The sequence below is a fragment of the Echeneis naucrates genome, chromosome 17, assembly GCF_900963305.1.
Source record: "Echeneis naucrates chromosome 17, fEcheNa1.1, whole genome shotgun sequence".
Taxonomy (NCBI): domain Eukaryota; kingdom Metazoa; phylum Chordata; class Actinopteri; order Carangiformes; family Echeneidae; genus Echeneis; species Echeneis naucrates.
In genome coordinates this window covers 18,315,117-18,334,498 of record NC_042527.1, presented here as the reverse complement: position 1 = coordinate 18,334,498, position 19,382 = coordinate 18,315,117, and the positions used below count along the sequence as shown (strand labels likewise).

Here is a 19,382-nt window from a genome sequence, read left to right as displayed (position 1 = left end):
CTTTGCTGAATGAAGATTTAGATTGAGGGATGAGTTTTTGTAAAATATGACAGGTTTAACAATAAGGAGAAATTACTTTCTTCATGAATGATATACAAATAAAAGAGGAGAAATGCTGCACCTTTAAATCTCAGATAATAAACCCTGATTAAAATTGAACATCTGAATCAAACCAAAATGAAATCATTGCGTGCATTCAGCAAGCAACGTTCATTTCAGTCATTTTTTTTGTAATGAAATACTGAACAGGATGCAACATGCACTCTGTCTAAAGCAAACTGTTAGTGGTTTTGGTATTTTACTGAAAAATATCTCTTACGGATGGGGCTTTTTGGATTTGAAATTTATAAGTATATATTTACATATTTTGAATAGGTTTATGCATATATATCCATGTATATTCATTATTTTCTAGAATTTTACATTTATGTTTTTACAAATAAAACTATTCAGCATTGATTTAACTGAATTATGAAAAACTGAACAAATTGTATTCTATAAAACCTCAATAAAACTTTACGTAAATACTTAACTTGCAACTGGCAGCTATTTGCTATCAATTTTGCACATGCAGATATAGTGTAAAAAGATGACAAATACGCCAAAATGTTATATTACTAAAGGTAAAAAAAATTATGGAGAAATAATCATCCGTTCAGAACTTCCCATCCCACCACGTTGTTGCCAGGAAATCTCGTTCGCGGTGGAGTTAGTTCTCGCGAGAGCGCGTGGCCTCAAACCTCCCCATGATCCTTTGCGGTTCCTCTTTCTAGCCGGCGCCTGAGAATGGGTACGTGTTTTCATGCTCGGGTTGGAGAGAGAATCCTTGTCCATCTGGGGTTTAAACGAAGGAATAATCCCATAATGGTTTGCTATACTGAAGCTAAATGTTATTTAAATGGGTTTAGTTTTTTATTAATTGTCTACGTTTGATCGAGTTTGTATTTTTGAAGTAATTTAAGAGTGGCTGTCTGGGATGCAAGATGGCTGCCCGCATTGTAGCTAGCGGAGGATGATAAAGTGTGGTGAAAAACCTGTCCAGGTAGTAGTTGGCGACGTTTTAGGCATTAAAGTAGAACCCATAGTTTTTTATTTGTGTTAGTAAATGTTTCAGTAGTAATTTTCTTCCCAATTTAATCAGTAAAAGAACGCAAGACCAACACGTAGCTTGTTAGCATTGGCTAGCAGACTGGCCATGATCATGTCATGCTGCTGCACTAAAATGCTGCGAATCATTTTAATATGGTTGTTGGCTGCTTTAAACTCAATTTCACCTACAGTTTTTGCTTTAAGCTATTTAGCATAGACTTACCCGGATTAGTTTACTTGCATGCTACTTGAAGGACTTAAATGTTAAGAAAATTCGGTTAAAATGTAGTTGGCCCTCATGCCAACACGGTGTTGGATACATGCTTTTCTTGGTAGTAACGATTATAAGAAAAATGGGCATGGAAGCATCACATGTAACGTGTTAGGTTTGAGTTATTAGGCATTTGGACAGAAATAAGTATGAATTGTAGTGATTTTTCCAAGTTCAAGGTAAAGGCCTGCAGTGTTGTAGAGGAAAAGGCTATGAAATGGTCATAGTTGAGAATATCTCGAGCACATTTCTGCCATGTGTTGGATGGGCAGGCTGTAACTGTTGAGATGATGGTTGCAAACAATTGCTTGAGTGACATGATGAATCTTATTTTGCGGAATCCAAATGAAAAATGCGGACATCCTCTACCTTGGAGAACTGATTACTCAAGCATGTAAAATTAATTCAGTGCTGAAGATCCTGAAAGTTTTCAAGTGATCTAACTCCTGCTTGTTACCTGTTCCCACTCATTCAGGTATCTCAAGGGACAACTGGCATAAACGCCGCAAGACCGGCGGTAAACGCAAGCCCTACCACAAGAAAAGGAAGTATGAGCTTGGACGCCCTGCTGCAAACACGAAGGTAAGTTCTAAACCTGTGATCCAGCTAGCTGAAGATGAATGTGATGTAGCGTGGGTGATGAAAACTTGACCTTAGGTTTGTCTTTTTTGGACTGTTTTGGTTCAAAGCTTTGGACTTACCAATGCTAGGACTTGTCATAGTTACACTGACACGCCTCAATGCCTATTCATGGTAATCTTGTTTTTTAAGCTCTCATAGTGGACTTTAAAAGGAAATTATTAAAGGTAATTATTTCACACTAATAAAAACATGCATTTCTGTAGATTGGATCTCGTCGCATCCACACAGTGAGGGTCCGTGGTGGGAACAAGAAGTACCGTGCTCTGAGATTGGATGTTGGAAACTTCTCATGGGGCTCTGAGTGTAAGTTTGTCATCAGTCCCTCTTTACTTAATGCAGCCTCTTCAGCTCTCCATGATGTGCATATCGTTCCATGATGAAAACTTTGTCCAGTTCTGCTACTGAATGAAAGTGGTGATAACAAAGACTCTGAGAAGACCTGCTTCATATATGGATATGCATCCCCCCCCAAAATTCATCAAAAGTCTCCTATTCTAGAAACAAACTAGATCTTAACTCAAATACAGAGATTGCTCTTTCTGACAGTTTTTTTTCCCCCTGTACTCAGGCTGCACACGGAAGACCAGGATCATCGATGTGGTCTACAATGCCTCCAACAACGAGCTGGTCAGAACTAAGACCCTGGTGAAGAACTGCGTTGTCCTTGTTGACAGTCTTCCTTACAGGCAGTGGTATGAGGCTCACTACATCACTCCTCTGGGACGCAAGAAGGGAGCCAAGCTGGTATGTTGGGGAAAATAACGTGTTCTGTTAGATGATAATCAAAGCATTGGTGGTAGCTAATGTTTGGAGGAATGGAATTTCTAAAGCAGATGAGTTAAAATTGATCTTTGTCCTATTTAAATAAAGCTGTCATTTCATCGAAAATGATTGAGCATCCTGATCTCACATGTAATACTGTTTGGTAATTCTGATTTGATGTCAGCACTAAACTGGCACTTGTTTTAATGATTGGTATATCAAGTCATTCAGATTTCAGATGCATCACAGATCACCTTTTGGTCTATGAGGCACCTGATCTGCTGCACGTCTTTCCATGAAGATAACTTTGTCCAGTTCTGCTACTGAATGAAAGTGGTGATAGCAAAGACTCTGAGAAAGGCCTATTTAAAGTTGCATCTGCAGCAGAGTTCATTTATGCAATTACATCCCATTGTACTGACTTCCAAAGTGCAGTTTGCTTGTGTGCACTTCATATCCATCAAATAAGACGTTTTCTCTGCTGCCATAGACTCCAGAGGAGGAGGAAGTCCTGAACAAGAAGAGGTCAAAGAGGACCCAGAAGAAATATGATGAGCGTAAAAAGACAGCCAAGATCAGCAGCCTCTTGGAGGAGCAGTTCCAGCAGGGAAAACTGCTTGGTAAGTCTCAACGTGTCATTTTCTACTGCCCTGAATGGCCTAATATGTAAAGTTTGTTTTTCTATCAGCATATTGAAAACTTAACTTGACCAAAGCTTTAGTTATATTCAGAGAAGTCAATCTCCCCTTAAGGATTAACTGATTTGTTTCAAGTATGACTAGGCACAATTTGGGGGAAGTGCTCACTTAACCCCATTAACATCTTTAGGTCCAACCATTGTTTTTACTGAGAAACTGTGCACGTCAGTTAACCAGAGTGAAGAAAAGTCATAGAAGCTACTGTCAGTCACAGCAAGTTAACAGTCATTGGGCTGAGCTAATGTTATTATTATGCTAAGTACTGGGCAAGATCAGCACATCATTCCTTATGCTTAGTGGCTGCTGTTCTCATAAACCCCTCATGTGGATTATGAGAATTGTCTGCCAAACCTGAAATTTAATCTTCATGTTGGTGGCATCTTCAGTGGGCTGTTCAGGGGTCATCAGACACTGATGGCTCACTAACTCTTTTAATGTTAGTCACATTGGACCCTTTTGATATCATTAATAAATCTGATTTAGCGCAGACACCAACAGCACAGGTTTTCTGGAACATGTCATAATGAAAGCCAGGAGTTTAATTCCCTTCATTATTCTGACTTTTTTTGTCCCTTATTGCAGCTTGCATTGCCTCCAGACCTGGCCAGTGTGGCAGGGCTGATGGGTACATCCTGGAAGGCAAGGAGCTTGAGTTCTACCTGAGGAAGATCAAGGCCAAGAAAGGCAAATAGATGTACAGCTGTTTGATAACATGAATAAATTCCTCCCACCACACAACTGCCTGCTATTGCTTCGTTGGCACTCCATCACTCATCCACGTTCACATTTAAGTCTACCTTTAAGGCTGAGAAGAAATAGTTTTCATTGTTAATAAAACAATGAGTGCTGCTGCGATGTTCAAAAATTCCCATTTATACAAAGAGTGACTGGTTCTTGAGATGGAAAATACAGTTTAACATCAAGCTGTAAAATTCAGCAGCCTCAGATCAGTAATATAATGTAGTAATTTACAATATTTCATGTGGAGGCATTAAGGATGTTTGCTCTGAGTCGGTGCTTCACATCATGACTTGTGATTCAGTTTATGGACAATCTGAGTAAATTACTGCTGATATTTTAATTAGGGTGTCCTCATTGTTGGGGTATTTTCCCTTTGGTCTCAGGGCTTAAAGTACTCTGGCACAGTGTCGGCTCACCGACAAGTGTCATTGGACTGTGATTTAGGAAAAAAAAAATCAACATAAAAAGTAAAAATTTGCCTACCAATGGAATGAGTAGCACAGCTTTCCCTCGAAGCCAGTCTAACCAGAGGGTCTTGGAAAACTTGTTGAACCAGCAGCAGGTGATGCTGCCTTCTAAACAGCTTGTATTTACAAATAGTTTTGTATAAATTGTCTTTTGCTGAATGAAATGGTTGCAAATGGAATAATTCTCAAATTAATTAGCTCGGCTGAGTTTCACATTTAACATTTAAAATCTTTAATTTCTAAATGGAAAAATTTCAGGCTCAGGATATTTTCTTACTTTAAGCCCTGTAGTATATAGAAATCTCCATCTGATTTAGTTCAATGTATTAGAATAATTGCAACATTCCAGACAGCACGCTAAAGTTAATCAATCTCCAGCTTTATCACAGTGACATTTTAATTCATGGTTTAAATTCCAAAATCTATGTCATTGTGACTTGAATATCACTGAATACCATTGTAACTCAATTTCAATAAATTGGAGGCTATTTTTGCCTGAACTGACAAACAACAAAACAAGAAGATGTGGTTTTGTTGGGGGGGTCATTTAGAATTTTCTGAGGATAAATAAGTGTGTGGGTGGCAAAGAACTTTTTTTAAACTTAACATTTCATAACACATGCACAGCAGTGGACAACAGGACATCATTGATGCCAAACAGAAAACATTTAAATGTGCAGAGAGGAAATCTCTGTCAGGAGCCTCAGAGAGGATTAGAAGAATTAAACAACAACTAAAATGAGAACTTTGGTGCTTCGGGGTCGGCTGTGGTTCCTTTATAATGGTTCTGGACCGACATTACAATATATCTACAAAAATGTTACAAAATGAAGCAAATAAAAGTCGGCCGCTGGACGTCAGGAGGTGAAAGAGCGGAAAAACTGGCGGTGAAGTTACGTGAAAAAATAGGCCAGAAGTCGCGTGACGTAGCCAGAGATGTGACACGTGATTGAATCCGACGGCCGTGATTGGCTGACAGAGCGGCTGTCTTAATCTGGGTGAAAGGTGGAAGTGAAGTTCTTGTGTGCAAGACGAGTGAAAACAATGCTGCTCAACAAGGTCAGTTCGTCGTTGTAACTTCGTACGACTTTGTTTTTCATGACAATTTATTAAACCAGTTGTCGATGGTCACCCAGACACGAGGTTTGATTCCCTCCAGTGAGGGCGGTGGGGGCAAGGCATCAAAGCTAACGGGAGCTAGCATAACACTGCATCAGTTAATACGCAAAAAAAAAAAAAAAAAACACGCTTTATCATTAAAGTTTCCAGCATTTATATGACACAGATAATTAAAAACGGAGGGATGAGCCTCTGATTTATAATCTGGCCCTGATGTTATTCCATAGTGGCAGTAGTTGTGTACACTGGTTCCGTCGGGTTGTTTCATCACAACATAAATGAAGGAAAACAAATTTACAACTTGTGTTGTTCCTCGATTAATATTAAACTATATAACAGGTGTATAACAGACTTGGTGGTTATAAATCCGCGAAAAACTGAACCTTACAAGTTGCCTTCGCTTAATTTCTGTCAAACTGGCCATATATTTGCTACTATTTATTCATCTGCTGTGTGTTTTTTAAAAAAGAAAAACATCCAGTCATTTCCGTTCTTTATTATCCACATGGTTTGAAATGCTGTAAATACCTTTATCTGGGAAATGCTTGTTTTTAAACAACCTGCCATTGTGCTTTCTTCTGCCTATGATGATAGATTGGAGGCAGAAATTGGGTTTTAAATAAGTTTGCACTAACTTGTCACTTGAATGGGTGTGACGTTTGGAGGTGATCGCTTTAAGATGAGCTTAATGTGTTGCTGTCTGTCCTCTCTGTCTCAGGTGCTCAGGGCCAGCCTGCGGTCTGGGATCCGGCTGCAGAGCTCCTCTGCCTCTGCAGTCAACACTGCAGCATCTTCTGCTGGCCACACGTCCCTCGGCTACTCGTTTGGTCAGTACAAAGAAAAACTTTTCCCGAATTGTAAAAGTTATGTCCACCTTTTGTGTCTCGGATACTCACCTGCTGTTGCTGTTCGAAAGCGACTGTAATTGTTCATCATTTCCAAACTAGCCTGGAGGAGATCCCTTTCCAAATTAGCACTAATATGACAAACTATAATTTCCCTCAGAGTTGACAGAGCAGCAGAAGGAGTTCCAAATGCTGGCTAGGAAGTTTGCGCGTGAAGAGATCGTCCCTGCTGCACCGGCCTACGACAGGAGTGGGGAAGTGAGTATCAGGATCACAAATACAAATATTAATATATATATATTTTAATATTAATAATAACATACATTTCCAGAGTTTAAATAGAATTATTACAAGAATATGTACACACATACTGTCTGTTATTCATAAACCTGTTAAGTGACTACGTCTCTGTGGGCACATTTCTTCTCATTATTTTAACAAAGGATTGAGAGTACGTGTAAAGGCCCAACTGAGGTGAAATTTGAGGAATTTGTCCGTTTTCAGAATAATTTGATTAGTTTCAGAAAGACACAGTTCTTTTCTTTTCATCAGCATGAATGTAACTCTTCTTAAATGTGATCTTTTTTGCAGTATCCTTTCCCCATCATCAAAAAAGCATGGGAGCTCGGTCTGATGAATAGTCACATTCCACAAGAATATGGTACATTACTTTTCTGGATTATTCTAATATCACCTGCCATATTTTGAATTTATTGGCTTCCCCCACTGTGGAATGCCCCGTACTTTGTGGTGCCCTGTTCTGGGTTTCTAAAATGTTTTTTTCTTCTCATATTCAGGTGGAATGGGCTTGTCAATTTTCGACAGCTGCCTCATCACAGAGGAGTTGGCCTATGGCTGCACCGGGGTGCAGACAGCCATAGAGGCAAACTCTCTGGGTGTAAGTCTACCAGGGCTTGAGATGTTATGTCAGAACAAATAAATGGGATTGAGAATACAGTTTTTTCTGAAAATTGTAAAATACCCAGAAGGTGTATTCATTTTTTAAAAGAAAGAAAAAAAGAAAACAAGGCTCATGTAAGCACAACGGAAATGTGCCTGCTGTAGGAAGGTAATTCAGCTGCATCTTTTGCTCTCATACAGCAAATGCCAGTTATTCTCGCTGGCAATGATGCACAGAAGAAGAAATACCTAGGAAGGATGACTGAGGAGCCACTAATGTGTGTAAGTATCTAATATTTAATGTAATGGGAGTAAATTGAGTTAATTTACATGAAGAAATGTCAGACTGAGCCATGATGGGGTTTAGTTCCGGTCCTGCAGGTCTTAATAAGAATGAGCTTCAAATTGTCCCACACTTCTTATGAAGCTCACACAATAACCAGTGTGCATAAAATACGATTTATATTGGCTGCATACAATTAAAACCACTGATGATTCATCATAGTTCTGTTTTTGTTTTGACTTGGAAAAAGCTGTTTCTTGTTTCCATCATATCAGATGTTGTTAAGTCTTTGGATGGTTTGTTTTGTGGCAGGCGTACTGTGTCACTGAGCCGGGGGCAGGCTCTGATGTGGCCGGCATCAAGACCAAAGCGGTGAAGATGGGCGATGAGTATGTTATTAATGGACAGAAGATGTGGATCACAAATGGCGGGAAAGCTAACTGGTGTGTTTTCAGTAATATTGCTGTTGGACACAAAGAGAAACTTTGTTGTTACTTTATTGGGTACACTCAGCTAAAACTAGTATAATTATCACAGACTATTGTAATAAATCCTTTTTGTTGCAATTGTGATGGTTGTTTGACCATTCATGCCTTTCATATTCACAGGTATTTCCTCCTGGCCCGCACCAACACAGATCCTAAGTGTTCAGCTGGCAAAGCTTTCACCGGCTTTGTCGTGGAGGCCGACACTCCAGGAATTCAAATTGGAAGGAAGGTCAGACATTTGTTCCCTTCTCTAACATGAGCTGTTTTTGTTTTTCGATCAGTATTTTTCTGGGAAGTTCAGAACACTGCGTTAAATGGGAGATTTATTTTTGCAAGACAATTAAAAACAGAGAACCTCCTTTAGACTATGACAAACTGTTTTTCAGTGCTGCTGCCCATTAAAGGTAACTATTCATTGGACGGTGATGCGCATGTGAATGGTTTCTCTGAGGAAGGTTAATGATGTTGTCAGGCTAAACCTCCTCGGTAAAACCTGGAAAGGCACAATGAGAGATGTTTACTAGGCCTGAAGTAAACAGAAGAAGGAATATAGTAGAATGCTCCGTTTTTATCCAGATAAACCTGCTTGGGGAAATTCTCTGATTGTTAGTAGATACATGTCCTGAAATTTACACTTATGTGAATATGCAAAGATGGCTGGCAACACATAAAATGCAAGCGTCTTCAAAGTTATCAGAAACTTGAGTTCAGCTTGCACGTCACTTTCACATCACTTAAAGAAAACATCAAAAGTTACTTTAGATTAAAACGTCTATAAGGATTCTTCTTGCAGTAAATCAGATGTTAGGGCAGCATCAGTTAAATTAAGTGAACTTGATCTGAGGACTTAAAGTAACTTGAGCACTCTTGCAAATAATTGACTCAAAATGGAAAAACGAGTGTCACATTTCACAGAGGAAAAGGAAACAAGGTCATGATTCACACAAGCAGTTCAATGCCACGTGTGTGCTCTGATAACTGAAGGTAAAATTTGTTGCTCAGAATATCACTCCTCGTTTGCAATTAATTGATAGAAAATTCCAAAACCTCTCAGGAGATAAACAACAGATGCTGCTCTGTCTCCTGAACGACTTGGTTCACCAGCTCGGTCTATTTTGTGTTCAGCTGAAATCCACTCTGCATACAAATATCCTTTTTCTGTCTTGAGGAATAATCTCTGTGCAGTTATGTTGTAGTGAAAACACCAACTGTCCATGATTACCGACATTAACCCATTTTTAAAAACACATATTTATTCCTGTACTTTTTTTTTGTTGTTTTTTTAAGTTACAGTGAAGAATAATTTAGAGCTAGAAACCTGCAGTTTGTCTCCCTTCGCTCTATTAAGTATACACAGATATATTTGTACGGACGCTCATTCACTGCTACTCAGCCAGGAGTACTTGACTGGTGCAGTTCAATAATTTGCCACTGTGGTGTACACACGTTATGTGTCTGTATCTGTTTTGTGCTGATAGGAGATGAACATGGGCCAGAGATGCTCTGATACCAGAGGCATCACCTTTGAGGATGTGAGGATACCGAAAGAGAACGTCCTGGTCGGAGAGGGAGCTGGATTTAAAATCGCAATGGGCGCCTTTGACAATACGAGGCCACCAGTAAGTCTTTTACTTGTAATCAGGTTGGATTGAGCATTTCCAAAACACCCTTATGTGTTTCATTTAATCATATGATTGAGCATATCACGCTGGCCTGAGTCAATAATTTTAGTGTCGCTTTATGGATTGTTTATAGCCTTACTGTTGCCAGACTAGTCAGAGTTTATGTGTCCAAGTGTTTTATTTGACAAGCTATTCTTGCAGGAGAGTCAGAGGACTCTCTGTAAAGTGGTTTGCTGCCACAGAGGAAATAAATTCATGACCGCTGAAAATGAGTTTGTAGTGTCTTTAATGTAGAGTTGAAGCAGCGGGGGGAAACAGCCAGGAATTACAGCTGCAACAGATCATACCTCAAAGACTCAAAAATGATTCAGACCACACCGGGAGTCTGAGATAATGGAATCTGAGGGTTGGCAATATCATGATTGTTGATGTTTGTCATCTTCACAAAGTCTTTCACATCATGAATGTTGGAAAGAAATGAGGGGAGTTATCCATATATGACAGGTTCACTTTTATCTACCTGATAGTTTGCTGTACTGACTGCACAGCATTAAGAACTTTGAAAAGTATTTTAGATACTTCTCAATGTTAATGAATTTCTTTAACCATATAATTTCAAGCTTAAATATGCGAATGAGGTTTGTGTGTCTGTGATGTTTACTGATGTAATAAATGCATTCCAGGTGGCAGCAGGAGCAACGGGCCTGGCACAGAGGGCACTTGATGAGGCTACTAATTATGCTTTGGAGAGGAAGACGTTTGGCAAAGCGATCGCTGAGGTTTGTTTCCACAGACCTTCATATTCTCATGAGTCATTGTCACTGTACAGTGCAGGACGCTTCAGTTCGGCATCAGCAGCCCCTTTTGTCTCCTGTCACACAGCACCAGGCCGTCTCGTTCCTTCTGGCTGAGATGGCAATGAAGGTGGAACTGGCCAGGATGGCATACCAGCGGTCGGCCTGGGAAGTAGACCAGGGCCGCAGGAACACCTATTATGCCTCCATTGCAAAGGCCTTTGCAGGAGACATCGCCAATCAGGTGGCCACCGACGCTGTTCAGGTATTTGGAGGCAACGGATTCAACAGCGACTATCCAGTAGAGAAGCTTATGAGAGACGCAAAGATCTACCAGGTGGGCGATGATGTTGTTTTCCTTATGAGTGCTAGCAGAGTTTATTTGACAAAATGTAATTTTCCCTTATTTTGTCTTTTTAGATCTATGAGGGTACGGCTCAAATCCAGAGACTCATTATTGCCCGAGAACATCTGGGAAAATACCACAAATGAACTCTGCGGTCCTCCATTTAAATGCAGTTTGTTTTAACTTCTCTATACACATACATGCTACAGAAATAGATCTTGTTGCTTTAATTCAAGATACAGAGCGAAATCCCGTCTGCCTTAAAGCCATTTTGAACCTGCCCTGCTTCTTCAGACTGATCCAGCCAACAGTCTACAAAGCCTTTGAAATGATGCCATGATTCATTCAATTTATCTTAAAATTGAGTCATCAGGTGACCATCAGCTCATTAAGTCACAAAATGTCACATGATCATGTTTACCTGCTTTGCAGTTATTTGCATTCAGGCAGTCCTCTCCAAGCAGACTTGTACATATGACAAATGAAATTGAAAATGAGTCCGCCGAGGGTAGTAAACAAAGCGAGCCAGACACAAACGTCTATGCTTATGATAGCAGCCTGGATTCAGCTTTCATTCCAGGGGAGAACAAAAGACGTATGTTTATTCAACACTTGTCTGGTATGCTGTCTGCCAGCTGTCCATCCCATTTTAATCATTTAACTTGTTTGCAACTGGTGGGGGAAGTTTGTCTCGTTTTGGGGAAAAGAAGCAACTTCAAGTTCTTCTTCAAGTCCTCATTCTTCAGTCTGACTGGCAGCGATGATGATGTCCAGTTCTTCATGCCTTATTCTGTTTTTGACATCCTGCCAAATGTAGCACAGTTGAACACACGTCATATCACAATTAAACTTCCAGAAAGATTTCTTTTGGATGCAGTACGCATTTCTGTTGGTAAAACCAGTTCAGTCATGTTTTTATACCAGTTTGATTCTAACCAGATTGTCTCAGATGGAGGAATGTGTGTTTCTGATTTTATACTTCATTTTGTCAGAAAGTGGAGTTCAGCCTGATTGGGCATGTAATCCTTAACTGCTGGAGTTTTTTTTTACAATGGTTGTGTCAGATAAAGAGATATCAGTTTTACATTTAACCACATAGAAGAAGTAGACTAAGAGTGTTCTTTCACAGTTTGACATAATTCACAATGAATTAATCTGTACATCATCTTCAATCATTAAATTATTCCATTTGACCTTGAAGTGATGGACGTGTTCCGTTTGTGTTCATTAAAAGTGAAGTCAAATAAACCTGGAAAAACTCAACCAACAAACATCTTGTGTAAAGCATTGTGTTGACTCATTGTGGAGGACTGAGTGAATTTGTTGCTGTGTTTGGCAACACAGCATTTCTCCCTCTCTTGATTAAACCTAACTTCCTTATATTGGTACCAAAGCTACTCAACACAAACTTTCTCTCCATTTATCAATCAAATCTCAGTCCCATTTCTACCTGAAGACATTTCATTATTTCATTAATTTCAATTATCCAATATCAAGTTTTTTATTGAACACATTTCAATAAGGAAAATAAATTAAACAAATATAAGCACGCCTTACATTTAATGGTTACAGATCATATTCGCAAGAAGTTTTAAAACCTCCTGCGTGTTAATCATTCAGAACTATGTGCTTCAAACTGATCCGCCTATTTGGACAAAACAAAAAACCAAACTCATATTATTTACATAATAAATAAACAGAATTTCAGCTGCCCAAGTAAATAAAGCAAAAAGTTTACAGAAATAAAAAGCATGAAATCTATAAAATCACTGCTCCGTCTCATAACTTCTCCGAGGCGGAAGGTGGCGGTAACCAACATTTGAGCAGAAGAAGAAGAAGAAGACGAAAACGCCGAAGAAGAAGAAGAAGAAGCGGAAGAAGAGAAACTATCATGCTAAAATTTCCAGAATGGTAACCCACTTATTGTTGTCAATGTTGGTCGTTAGCATGTATACTTTCTGATAACATTGCAGCCGAGCTACAGTTAAAGAGCCTTCTGTTTTACTCTGCGCATATTTAACCTATAATGAATAAAAAATCGCAAGAAAAGTGGCTAAAATCTAACCAGCATCAGCGTTAGCATGTGGCTAATGGCTAGCACCGCCTGTCAACAAGCGATGCTCATGTCGTTCAGTCCTTTATTTAGAGTCCGCTTTAATAGAAGAATAGAAGAATAGTCCAGGGGGGTTCTCGGTTTGTCACATGTGATGGAGGTCAGTGAAATGTTTTAAACCGGTGTGTGTTCATGTTAGGGGACCCAAGTGAAGGATGTCATCATTAAACCTGACGCTCCCAGCTCACTGTTGTTGGACAAACATGCGGACTACATCGCTGCCTACGGCTCCAAGAAAGATGACTATGTGAGAGGTTTTCCTTTTTCTTCGTCTTCTTTTGTGTGATGATCTTCGCAGGACACTTTTTGATATAATCAGGCAGTACGGGGCTGTTCATGCACCATGACAAGGCAAGAATTTGTGCATCAGCAGAGAAAGTGGAAATTGAGACAAACACTTAAAATAGAAAAATAGAAGAGGAAAAACAACCAAATTGAAAAAAAAAAACCCAACCCAAATCAAAACGTAAGATATAACTGAATACAAATAGGAAGGAACATGGCTGTTAATATATATTTTTATAAATGAATGTGTCGCAGGGCTGCAATGAATAATACCTTTCAGATTTGACTCATCTGCTAATAATTTTCTCATGAAAGCAAATTTTTGCTCTATAAAATGTAAATTAAGAAAAATCTTCAACATCTTCGCGTCTCTTCTTTTTGTCAGTGTAAAAATAGAAGCAAATGTTTGATCCATATTTTACTTCCTCAGGAGTACACGCTGTCTGAGTACCTGAGGATGAGCGGTATCTACTGGGGGCTGACAGTGATGGACCTGATGGGACAACTGTCGCGCATGAATCGGGAGGAGATCATAGACTTCATCAAGGCTTGTCAGCACGAGTGCGGAGGCATCAGCGCCAGCATCGGACACGACCCCCACTTGCTCTACACCCTCAGTGCTGTCCAGGTGACTTCTAACACAGTCAGCGTCAGATGCTGCCATTTGATTTCTGAGATATTTAGATATTTAGTTAAAATATATTGTCAGAAATGTTTTCATGAGTTAATCTGTAGATTGCTTGCGCTATTAATTTGTCAGTCGTTTGTTGATTAAAATGCCAGAAAATAGAGATAAAAAAATCATAGCTTACAAAATGTGGAATTCATTAAAAATGATTTGTTCATTATCAAAATATTGCTCAGAAATACTCTGTCAACAGACGGATTAGTCGTCAACTCAAAATGTCTCTGAATGATTTTGTTACCTCTCTTTTTACGTTTATATTTTATTTAATTATAGTGTTTCTGTTAAATACCTTCCTCAGATCTTGTGCTTGTATGACAACGTGGATGCGATTGATGTGGACAAAGTGGTGGAATATGTCAAAGGGCTCCAGCAGGAAGACGGCTCATTTGCAGGAGACAAATGGGGTGAGAAGGGTTTACTCTGTCTCGATCTTTGTCATCTGACTAAAAATACAGAAGAACTCTCAGTCAAGAAAATAAATAATGGAATATAAAATATTAGCCCGTTTTACTGACAGTTCTTTGCTTTTACAGGAGAAATAGACACCAGGTTTTCCTTCTGTGCTGTTGCTACTCTTGCATTATTGGTAGGTGTGCGACTTTTCCTGCAGGTTTTTGTCGTCACGTACACAACAACACTGTAATTGTAAGACGTCTTTTGATCTTCTTTTCCCTCAAAGGGCAAGTTGGACAAGATAAATGTTGACAAAGCTGTAGAGTTCGTCTTAACGTGTATGAACTTTGATGGAGGTTTTGGCTGCAGACCTGGCTCAGAGTCTCACGCTGGTCAGGTGAGTCCACTGATGAACTTGTACCGTGCAAGACAAACTGTTGAGAGTTTTACTGTTTTGTTGAACTCACTGAGTTAAGATTAAGTTACAAATTAAAACAGAATAAAAAATACGAGGTGTTAAGTTGCTAGTTCTCACTTTGGATCGGGTGTTAAAATGATTGTTTGCAGGCTGGTCTCAACCTATCGATAGACACAACCAATAGATTGCCAGCCCTCGATTTATAAAAAAAAAAAAAAAGAAAAGAAAAGAGAGAGAGAGCGTTTACACCCCCCTTGCCAGGTGTCCTGTATTAAAATCATCTGAAAGAATGTTTTCTTGTGCATCGATCAGATTTACTGCTGCACCGGCTTCCTGTCCCTCACTGGTCAGCTGCACCAGGTGAACGCCGACCTGCTGGGCTGGTGGCTCTGTGAGAGGCAGCTGCCGTCTGGAGGCCTTAATGGACGCCCTGAGAAGGTTTGAGCTCCATAGATGTTGTCTCGAGAAATCAGACACCAGCTTGTCAGTGTTTAATGTTGCAGTTTTAATGGTTTAATGGTTCAGTCTCCAGTATTGAGAATGAATTCTTCAATTTGAAAAAGAGCTTTAACATAACTGTGTCTTGTCTCGGGGGAAATTTTGTCTTGTAATTTGAATAATTCGCTGTTGTAAATACATCTACACTGTTATATTATATCATTGCCCCAGGCAAGTTTCTTAAATGCTACATACACTATTGAACACATAGCTCCATGGAATATCAATTAAATGTGTGAAGGAAATTGCTTCATTTTTCACACCCTTCTGCTTAACACCTCTGCATTTTCCTTTTCTGTGCCTTGGATTTAAGATCTCTCCGCGTTGTAATGCATATTTATGAACACCTGTCACTCTCAAAAGACAGACATAAAAAATATAATGTCGGCCGTTTATAGGCAATTATTTCCATGTCCTCACTGAGAGTTGTCCTCATTCAAAGCTTATCTAACAGGGTGAGGGAGCTCCAATAAATACGAGGCTGAGCTTTTCTTACGTATAGCTTGAAGGTCCACAAATAACTAAAACTTTTCATAATGCAAATCACGGCATGAAAAATACTCATTAAACTTAAAAACAAGCCAAAAGGCAAAACCCACCAAGAAAAACAGAAACAAACACCAGATGGCAAAGGCAACAAAACGAAAATCATGCAACTAGCACACATGCAGTGAAAAAGAGGGGAGACACATTTTACTTTGAACTGGTTAGAAACAAACACCATGACAGTCCTAACGAGGCTTAAATTATTAGATCAAACCTCTGCAGAGTACATTTTAAGTGTTAATTAGTTTTTTTGTTGTTGTTGTTTTTTTTTTTACTTTGCTCAGCTCCCAGATGTTTGCTACTCATGGTGGGTGTTGGCGTCGCTGAAAATCATCAACAAGATTCACTGGATCGACAAGGCCAAGCTGCGGACGTTTATTCTGGCCTGCCAGGACGAGGAGACGGGAGGCTTCGCCGATCGGCCGGGAGACATGGTGAGCTGCCAAGCACAACATAATTAAAACCTGAGTGATGGTTCAGAAAGGAGGACTGAGATAGACTGTGTTGTTTCTCCTTTGTTATATCCCCCTGTCCTGTTGGACTCTGCCATTCCTGTCTGTTTCCTATACAGAGTCTTTTCTCTCGATAAGTTTCACTTTCAGTAGACGCACTGAACTGTGTGAAGTTTTAAACTACTAAAGAATACTGCACTGCAATTTAATAGGGCTTAGTATTTTTTTTTTTGTTGATTTATTTTTTTTATTTTATTTTTTTTAATTAATCAGAAAAACAAACTTCATCAGCAGAAAATTGGAAGAAAAGCAGCATTAATCTTATTTTTAAGGCTTCAAATAAACAAAGATACCACGATAGTTCTTATCAACAGCTGTTAATTGGCACAGCATGTCATAATCAATCAGAATGTGCTGTGCTTTAGTCTGTAGATGCCATAAAAGTCTGGATTTAGATTTTTTTTATATTTTTTTTATCAGAACAAATGTTCAGTTTGTTATCATCTAATACAAAGACAGTATTTGCTACGCCAGATTTTTGATGGCATTTTTGTTAAGCTGCTCGTCTCTGCTGCCGCAGTTTAATTTAATGTCTTCCAGCTCCATGATGTAAATCTTTATATTTTGCTGCTGTTACCATTTGGTTCTCAACAACTGTCCCTGTCCGCTGCAGGTGGATCCCTTCCACACTCTGTTCGGGGTGGCAGGTCTCTCTCTCCTCGGAGACGAACAGATCAAGCCAGTGAATCCAGTACTGTGCATGCCTGAGGACGTCCTGCAGAGGGTCGGACTGCAGCCGGACCTCCTCAGCTAGCCCCCCTTCCCCGACACCCGTAACCCCAACATCACACACTCGCACACACTCAACCACAACCACTGGATGTTGGGAGCAGAGAGACCACCACCACACATCGTAGTGTCAGCTGAAGTCTACACTCACAGTTCAGATGCAGGTTTTGGACTCCGCTCACCAAGGACTTAAAGCCTAATTGAGTTTCAAACCCTCAAGTCGGGGGGGACGGCGAGAGATGGTATGGACAGTTTTTGAAGGAGTCAGAAACAGAAGTGTTGACGTATAACCATCATTGCAACAGCACAGAAATCATTAAACAACATTCCTCAACTTTTGTTCACATACGAGTTTGAGGGAAAACACAACTGTTAGCACATGAAACAGTTTAGAAATCTCTCTTTTTTTATCTTTCAAACATTTTCAGCTCGTCAACTAATGCAAGTTAGTTAGTTGCTCCTGTCTGTAGTTTGTTTTTTGTTTTTTTTTGGCAGAGCAGGGAGAGAGGCTTTTACTCTGCTGTGTTTCATTATCAGCATTGTTTGCTAAATGAGGAATATTCTGTTTCACGCAACAGATTTGTACATTTGGCCTTGATAGCGCTGGAGATCTGTGTGTGGGAGAAGATCAGCCAAATTCAGCTGAAAGGTGAAAGTTGGCTTTGCTTTTCCATGAGACGCTTGACTTTGTTAGCGATTTGGTTAAAAGGCACCGCATATTTGTTTTGTCTTATTTGTTGGAGCCTTTTCCTGCCCAACCTGTTTGAACGAAAATCATTTCCAACGTTGAATAGCAAGAGTGCAGTGAGGGCACACCATCCTCATTCTGTTTACACTGAAGAGCAGACGCACCAACACTACTAACAATTCCTCTCACAACTGGAGATGCAACACGGGACGTTTTTCTTCATGCTACAACATTACAATAACCTCAATGTAACAAGACAGACAAAAGAAGGCTATTATTTTGGCGAGCAGTGGAAGGATGGAACACATGGAGGTGACTCTGGCCAAGTATATTTGCCATCTTATCCACAGTCTCAGCTGCGCTGCACTCTTTATTTAAATCCTTGTTACTCAGTCCAGCATTGTAATGTAGCTGTGGGCAGAGGGTTGATTAGCCCCCACACTGTGTGTAAGAAGTCATGACATGTTGAGAGGATTCTCTACAGAATGTGTCAAACAGCTTTTGGGGAATTTTACATCAGCTCAATTCGTTACTTGTTTGTTTTTCTTTCATGAGTAACTGAATCCTCATTGTGTTACACTGATGTCTCAATTAATGCACGTTTTCATCATTTATGTTGTGCATGACAGAGTAGACAAAGCACGACGATAATGACTTCTCCCATTTTGGACTTCATTGAACTTTTCAAAGGCATATATAAACACTTAATAAATCATTTATGATGATATAAAGGACAATATACTGAAATACTGTAGTAATATAAAATAAATCTTCATCAGAGATGTTGTACTCAGTGCATTAATAACCACTTACGTTATTCAGCTGCATAATATTGTCATAAACCGTTTATTAAATGTTTCTCCTTCCTCCTAACGTTGACAGATACCCGAAACTAAATGTATTCATTGTCATTGTTATATAGAATTAATACAAAAACTTTACCCAAACAAAATCTTATATAAGGAAATAGAATTAGACATACAGTTCTCAGTAAAATGTGCTGCTTAAAGGTTTTTATTTATTTCTTTTTTTTTTTTTATACATCTTAGGAACAACTTGAAACATTAAGTGCGTCCTGAACATCACAACTAAACTACCCCTTGTCATGTCATGTTTGTGCTGTCATCTTATTCACATCTCGATGTGTGAAGAATATTAATGTAAATTATTCGATTCCTCTGTCGGCAATAAATGTTTGATCTCTCCACAAGCTGTGATTCAGTGTGTTTCTGCACTGAGACCGAGAAGCTTTTAACGAACGCTGACCGACCTGCCGTCACGTTAAGATGATGTTCTTTGTTTTTTTTAAAGGACCGCGCAAAGCAATTGTTGTGATCATTTCTAAGTTAATATGGGGGGAAAAAAAAGGCTGAACATTTTTGTGCAACCAGAGCTGACCAACAACTCATCGATTTATCATGAAATCATAGTGTTTTGTTCACTTA

At 39.4% G+C, this 19,382-nt stretch overlaps 3 protein-coding genes and 3 non-coding genes across 6 annotated transcripts; all 6 read left to right on the top strand.

The window, feature by feature from the left end:
- Positions 1-753: 753 nt before the first annotated feature.
- On the top strand, positions 754-4,724 carry rps8a (ribosomal protein S8a). The gene is made up of 6 exons (XM_029524475.1): positions 754-790; positions 1,836-1,942; positions 2,206-2,305; positions 2,571-2,746; positions 3,255-3,384; positions 4,045-4,724. The coding sequence occupies exons 1-6, from the start codon at positions 787-789 to the stop codon at positions 4,152-4,154; spliced, it is 627 nt and encodes a 208-aa protein (XP_029380335.1). The 5' UTR covers positions 754-786; the 3' UTR covers positions 4,155-4,724.
- LOC115058410 (small nucleolar RNA SNORD46) lies at positions 1,990-2,097 on the top strand. The gene has a single exon (XR_003842080.1). It is a non-coding gene; the product is annotated as a small nucleolar RNA SNORD46 (small nucleolar RNA).
- Positions 2,373-2,440, top strand: LOC115058402 (small nucleolar RNA SNORD38). Its single transcript, XR_003842073.1, has one exon. It is a non-coding gene; the product is annotated as a small nucleolar RNA SNORD38 (small nucleolar RNA).
- Positions 3,055-3,123, top strand: LOC115058409 (small nucleolar RNA SNORD38). The gene has a single exon (XR_003842079.1). It is a non-coding gene; the product is annotated as a small nucleolar RNA SNORD38 (small nucleolar RNA).
- A 922-nt stretch (positions 4,725-5,646) lies between the features above and the next one.
- acadm (acyl-CoA dehydrogenase medium chain) lies at positions 5,647-12,338 on the top strand. Its single transcript, XM_029524499.1, has 12 exons — positions 5,647-5,729; positions 6,508-6,616; positions 6,795-6,892; positions 7,226-7,295; positions 7,432-7,532; positions 7,736-7,816; positions 8,130-8,260; positions 8,426-8,534; positions 9,784-9,924; positions 10,611-10,706; positions 10,810-11,058; positions 11,142-12,338. The coding sequence occupies exons 1-12, from the start codon at positions 5,715-5,717 to the stop codon at positions 11,211-11,213; spliced, it is 1,272 nt and encodes a 423-aa protein (XP_029380359.1). The 5' UTR covers positions 5,647-5,714; the 3' UTR covers positions 11,214-12,338.
- Positions 12,339-12,918: 580 nt separating this feature from the next.
- Positions 12,919-19,138, top strand: rabggtb (Rab geranylgeranyltransferase subunit beta). Its single transcript, XM_029525161.1, has 9 exons — positions 12,919-12,978; positions 13,320-13,427; positions 13,896-14,093; positions 14,452-14,557; positions 14,687-14,739; positions 14,833-14,943; positions 15,277-15,402; positions 16,293-16,442; positions 17,134-19,138. Exons 1-9 carry the CDS (start codon positions 12,976-12,978, stop codon positions 17,272-17,274), a joined length of 996 nt encoding a protein of 331 aa, XP_029381021.1. The 5' UTR covers positions 12,919-12,975; the 3' UTR covers positions 17,275-19,138.
- Positions 19,139-19,382: the final 244 nt, after the last annotated feature.

Bases quoted from the DNA above. Each gene is read 5' to 3' on its own strand.
- rps8a (XM_029524475.1), top strand. The intron at 1,943-2,205 runs GTAAGTTCTAAA...GCATTTCTGTAG, and splicing joins GCCCTGCTGCAAACACGAAG to ATTGGATCTCGTCGCATCCA. The intron at 2,306-2,570 runs GTAAGTTTGTCA...CCCTGTACTCAG, and splicing joins CTTCTCATGGGGCTCTGAGT to GCTGCACACGGAAGACCAGG.
- rabggtb (XM_029525161.1), top strand. The intron at 13,428-13,895 runs GTGAGAGGTTTT...TTACTTCCTCAG, and splicing joins GCTCCAAGAAAGATGACTAT to GAGTACACGCTGTCTGAGTA. The intron at 15,403-16,292 runs GTTTGAGCTCCA...TACTTTGCTCAG, and splicing joins TTAATGGACGCCCTGAGAAG to CTCCCAGATGTTTGCTACTC.
- acadm (XM_029524499.1), top strand. The intron at 7,533-7,735 runs GTAAGTCTACCA...GCTCTCATACAG, and splicing joins TAGAGGCAAACTCTCTGGGT to CAAATGCCAGTTATTCTCGC. The intron at 7,817-8,129 runs GTAAGTATCTAA...GTTTTGTGGCAG, and splicing joins CTGAGGAGCCACTAATGTGT to GCGTACTGTGTCACTGAGCC.